Source organism: Channa argus, chromosome 3 (genome assembly GCF_033026475.1).
Source record: "Channa argus isolate prfri chromosome 3, Channa argus male v1.0, whole genome shotgun sequence".
Taxonomy (NCBI): domain Eukaryota; kingdom Metazoa; phylum Chordata; class Actinopteri; order Anabantiformes; family Channidae; genus Channa; species Channa argus.
The window spans coordinates 187339-193338 of record NC_090199.1 but is presented as its reverse complement, the minus strand read 5'-3'; the positions used below and the strand labels follow the sequence as shown (position 1 = coordinate 193338).

Genomic DNA, 6000 nt, shown 5'->3' with positions numbered 1-6000 from the left:
CGTTGCCAAGGGCTTTTTCAACGGGGAATTGTTGTTTCCTCAATTTACTTGTATAGTAATTCTGTAAAGTGCCTTGAGGTGACTTTGTTGTGAATTGGTGCTATAGAAATAAAGTTGAATTGAACTCAATGACAGCAGAGATACTTGACTTGATCAATGAAAGAGACTCTGTTTACTTGCTTTGCTGCAAGATGTTGTTGGGCAGGGGATAAGATGTCAGGAGCGGTGTGTGAGACAGCAGGCTGGATTTCATGAAGTTTAACTTTTTAGTGTTAGCTGTATACCGTACACACTGCATATGGTTGAAATGAAAGTAAAAAAGCCACAGTTGCTACAGATTCACCACATGTGAAAATGTAATTTTACAGTTACTGTAGAAAAATGGCAGCCTCCATTAACAAGGGAAATCTTCACCTTGTTACTTCAAATGCACATTTTACTCCTTAACATTACACCAATTTAACAAGGTAAAACTGGACCTGGTTTATGGATTATACTGGTAGATATTCATAAATTCTCATTTATTTGACTTATCCTTTATTGAATGACTTTCGGTTCACTTGTCATACCTTCAGGCTTTCTACAGGTTATTTCTCTAATTCAAACTTTCTTAGAACAGTCATGAATGGTTTCTATTTCCTGTTGGTTGTACGCAAACCTCTAGATAAAAACTGAAAGTATAAGGAAAGTTCATTGTTGCTCGACCTTTTGACTTTTTCTTTTATTTTTATTTTTTTTTTAGCAGAAGCAGCCAAGTAAGTGATGCACCTCTTTTTTCTTTAATGTTCAGGTTTCTCTTTTTCTCAGGTGATTTTCAACTTTGAGAAAAAAGGTAAATGTGTTAAATCTTTTATCTTGTAATCTCACCTGATTCTGATTCTCTTTATTTGACACAATCCCAATAGAGACTAAAGAATTGATTGGAATTGTTTCTGGTTGACACATCAACCTCTTTGGGGTTTCATTAGAGGACCTTTAAAATTATGAAAAGCAGCTTCATGATGATGCTCACAGCTGCTGACAGCCAGTAGTCTTTGTGAAACCTTGTTCACTCTGACAGGAAGTGTTTTTTTTGTGAAAAAATAACTGAAACAAAGTGAGTGTCGACTGACTGATCCTACATTAGCTCATAGGTAAGTTAACTTATTTCAGTTTGTAAAGGTAATATTACAGAGAGACCATGTTGGTTTATTATTGTAAAATTTTGTGCTACAATATTTGTGAATAGATTTAGTTTTTTACTAAGTGATGGTGGTGTTACAGTGCAGTGAGCACTGTGCATAGAAATAACAGGAAACAGTGGGGTGTGCAAAAGTTGTGATGTGCGTATTAAGGACCCAAAAGAAGAGGGTTTATGATAAAGGATTTATTAACAAACAAAAGATCACTACCAAAGAGGACAGGGAAATGCACACTGAGGGGACAGACTTGGGAGAAGTGTGAATAGGAAACTAAATCGTAAGAAAATATGAAAATAAATAATTTGCAATAATTAACTGATAAGGGGTGAACACACACAAAAACATCTAAGACTAACCAGAGACTAAAGAAGGCTCACATGCAGGGATCAAGCAAATGGGGAAAAAAATAACAACTAAACCAAAGTCTAAACAAAGACTGACAGACAGGAAAAAACAACATGCATATGAAACTGTTTGAACACTGATCGTGTTAATGATTCCATCGGTGCAGCGCAGCAGACTTCGTGATGGTTATTTTTTGGCTAACATAAGGGACTGTTAACACTATTCTCTGATCTAATCAGGGAGTCTCAATGAAAGGGGACGGAGTAAATAAAGAGGACATCTTGAAAACTCTTGAAGAACTAACAAGAGATGACTTCAACCGCTTCAAGTGGTTTCTACAGGAGGAAGGCGTCCCAGATACGGTGAAGGATGCAGACATTCTGCAGACTGTGACTCTGATTTTTAAGTACTTTCCTATTGAACCTCTGCAGGTGACCAAGAACCTGTTAGAGAAGATTCCCAGGTACGATCTGATCCAGGATTTGTTAGATTCCAGCTCAGGATCAGCTCGGGTTTCACCTGCTCTTCAGACTGAAGGTGACAGATTAGTCTGTAACAGACTAAATGAACTTTAGTTTAAAAGACAATTCAATGGTCTGTGTCCATGGTAATATCGGTCTTATAAATGTTATCACCTTAGTCCTTGTTCCTTGTTCACTCTAACAATAAGTTCTCCTGCACAAAGTATGATTTTTTTTAAACCTACTTCCATATTCTATAGTCAATTTTGATGTGAATACATGGTACATTGGTACCTTTAAATCACTTCTAAAATAATTACTTTTTTCCATTGTTTATTCACATCAATTCTGATGTGTAAAGACTTAAAGGGAAAGTTTAGAAAGGCACTGCAGTTTTTAAATATCTGTTCAGTTATTGAGTGTTAGCCTCCATGTGCAAGCAAAACAGAGGGTGACTTTTCTCCAACCGTTTTAACCTGCTTGCACACACCTCTTCATCTCTTTTTCTCACTCTCCGTTGCTCTGAACCATTGACCGTAAGTACTTAAATTCCTGCACCTTCTTCACCTATGCTTCCTGTAACCCCACTGTTCCACCTGGGTCCCCCTCATTCACACACATGTACAGGGTTGTTCAAAATAATAGCAGTACAATGTGACTAAGCAGAATAATCCAGGTTTTTAGTATATTTTTTATTGCTACATGGCAAACAAGTTACCAGTAGGTGCAGTAGATTCTCAGAAAACAAACAAGACCCGGCATTCATGATATGCACGCTCATAAGGCTGTGCAATTGGGCAATTAGTTGAAAGTGTTGTGTTCAGTAGTGTCTGCCGTTGACTGTACAAACTTAAAACTATTTTGTACAAACATTTTTGTTTCTAGGATTTAGCATCCTGTGAATCACTAAACTAATATTTAGTTGTATGACCACAGTTTTTTAAAGCTGCTTCACATCTTTGTGGCATGGAGTCAACCAACTTGTGGCACCTCTTAGCTGTTATTCCACTCCATGATTCTTTAACAACATTCCACAATTCATTTACATTTCTTGGTTTTGCTACAGAAACAGCATTTTTGATATCACCCCACAAGTTCGATTGGATTAAGGTCCAGGGATTGGGCTGGCCACTCCATAACATTAATTTTGTTGGTTTGGAACCAAGACTTTGCTCATTTACTAGTGTGTTTGGGGTCATTGTCTTTTTGAAACAACCATTTCAAGGGCATGTCCTCTTCAGCATAAGGCAACATGACCTCTTCAAGTATTTTGACATATCCAAACTGATCCATGATCCTGGTATGCGATAAATAGGCCCAACACCATAGTAAAAGAAACATGCCCATATCATGATGCTGGCACCACCATGCTTCATTTACATTTTACATTTATATTTAGTCATTTAGCAGATGCTTTTATCCAAAGCGACTTACAAGTGAGGTACAAGGCAAGCAAAACTCAAGGAGAAACCATCAAAGCAAAGTCCTTTCAGAAAAGTGTTCACAGTTTATGAGATGCAAGTGTGAGAAAGAGTAGAATGGATTTATTTATTTATTTTTAGGAGATTTAAGTGCATCTGAAGATGTGGAAGAGTTCTGTTTTCCGCAGTTTTTTGAATATTGGGAGTGAGTTTGCTGAGCGTGCAGAGTTTGGTAGCATGTTCCTCCATTGTGGGATCATTGCACTAAAAAGTTTTGCTTGGTGTTTTCTGTGCGGTGCTGGGACCACCAGACGTCGTTTGTTGGCAGACCGCAGCGGACGGGAAGGGTTGTAGACTTGAATGAGTAAGTTGAGGTAAGGGGGAGCTGTCGAGTTAACCACCCTCTGAACAAGAGACAGGGCTTTGAACCTGATGTGAGCAGCTACAGGAAGCCAGTGTAGAGATCTAAAGACATGTGTGACATGGGTCTTTTTTGGCTGATTAAAAATGAGGCGAGCTGCTGCATTTTGGATCATCTGCAAGAGTTTGATTGTGGATACCGGTTACCCCATCAACCAAGCGTTGCAGTAATCAAGACGATATGTGACCAACGCCTGTACAATGAGTTGGGTTGTATATTCTGTGATGTAGGGTCTGATCTTCCTGATGTTGTAGAGAGCAAATCTGCAAGCCGTAGAGACTGAGGAGATGTGGACCTTGAAGCTCAGTTGGTCGTCGATGATGAGCCCCAGATTTTTGGCTGATTTAGTGGGGACAATCACTGTAGCTCCAACCTGAGATATGACCAGCGCCTGTACAATGACTTGGGTTGTATATTCTGTGATGTAGAGTCTGATCTTCCTGATGTTGTAGAGAGCGAATCTGCATGCCCTAGAGACTGAGGAGATGTGGTCCTTAAAGCTCAGTTGGTCGTCGATGACCACGACCAGATTTTTGGCCGATTTAGTGGGGACAATCACTGTAGCTCCAACCTGAGATATGACCAGCGCCTGTACAATGACTTGGGTTGTATATTCTGTGATGTAGAGTCTGATCTTCCTGATGTTGTAGAGAGCGAATCTGCATGCCCCAGAGACTGAGGAGATGTGGTCCTTAAAGCTCAGTTGGTCGTCGATGACCACGACCAGATTTTTGGCCGATTTACTGGGGACAATCACTGTAGATCCAATGTTGATGCTGATTTTGTGTTGTGTCGAAGGTCTGGCTGGGAAGACAAGGACTTCGGTCTTGGAGAGGTTGAGTTGAAGATGTCTGTCACTTATCCAGGCCGAGATGTCTGAGAGACAGGCAGAGATGCGTGATGAGACAGTGGAGTTTTCCGGTGGAAAGGATAGGAAGAGCTGTGTGTCATCAGCGTAGCAGTGATAGGAAAGACCATGTGAGTGAATGATGGCACCTAGGGATGAAGTATAGATAGAAAAAAGAAGAGGACCAAGAGTGAGCCCTGTGGCACACCAGTAGAGAGGCTATGAGAGTGATAAAGATGCCCCCGCCAGGATACCTTGAAGGTTCGTCCCGATAGGTGAGAACAAAGCCAGTCTAGGGCTGATCCAGAGATGCCTAAGTCAGAAAGTGTGGACAAGAGGATCTGATGGTTCAGTGTCAAAGGCTGACGATAGCTCAAGTAGAATTAGGATATACAACTGACCTGTGGCTTTTGCAGCTCGAAGATATTCCACAACAGTCAGGAGTGCCATTTCTGTGGAGCGACCCCTCTTGAAGCCAGACTGGTTGACATCGAGGAGGTTGTTCTTGGAAAGGAATTCTGAGAGTTGGTTGAAGACTGCTCGTTCCATTGTCTTGGCGAGAAAAGGAAGGGGGATGAAAGGTCGGTAGTTCTCCACTACAGAGGGATCAAGAGAAGGCTTCTTGAGCAGTGGGGAAATCTGGGCCTGCTTGAAAAATGTTGGAAAAGTCCCTGTTTTGAGAGATGTGTTGTTGACTTGTGTAATAGCTGGCATTATAGCAGGAGCAGCTGCCTGAAGAAGATTGGAAAGGATTTGATCCAGAGAGCAGGTGGTCGGATGGTTAGAGAGGAGGAGGGTGGATACATCATCCTCAGTCAGAATTGCAAATGATGAGAGCAATGCAGTGTTGGAAGAATTTAGGCGGATGTCATCATCTGGAGGAAAGAACTGTGAGCTGATGGCTGCCACCTTGTTGGTAAAGAATTCGGCAAAGTCGTTAGCAGTGAGAGAGGTAGATGGCAGAGGTGAAGGTCGTTAGATGAGTGATTTGAAAGTGGAGAACAGCTTTCTGGTGTCCGAGGTGTTGCTGAGCTTCTCCTGGTAGTAATCGATCTTTGACCTGGTGACACTGTGAGAAAAAGGTCCAAGCAGATCCTGATACTCAGCAAGGGAAGATGGAGTCTTGGATTTGCGCCACTTCCACTCAGCACTCCTGAGTGTGGTGCATTGTTCACGGATCCAGTCAGTGAGCCACCGATTAGAAGCTGAGTGACGAGTGGGTCTCGAAGACAGGGAACGGAGACAATCCAGACACAATGAAAGTGTATTGCAGAGACTGTCTGTGGCTGCATCTGCATCAAGTATGGAGAGGTCCTGTGTTGGG

General features: G+C 41.5%; 1 protein-coding gene across 2 annotated transcripts in view; it reads left to right on the top strand.

The window, feature by feature from the left end:
* Positions 1-1041: 1041 nt before the first annotated feature.
* The window catches only part of LOC137123356 (NACHT, LRR and PYD domains-containing protein 3-like), a 28203-nt gene continuing 23244 nt past the window's right edge, over positions 1042-6000 (top strand). For both annotated transcript variants that reach the window (XM_067496952.1, XM_067496951.1), the window contains exons 1-2: positions 1042-1133; positions 1766-2063. In XM_067496952.1, the coding sequence (XP_067353053.1) occupies positions 1775-2063 (289 nt within the window). In that variant the 5' untranslated portion in view covers positions 1042-1133; positions 1766-1774. The remainder of the gene's footprint in view (positions 1134-1765; positions 2064-6000) is intronic.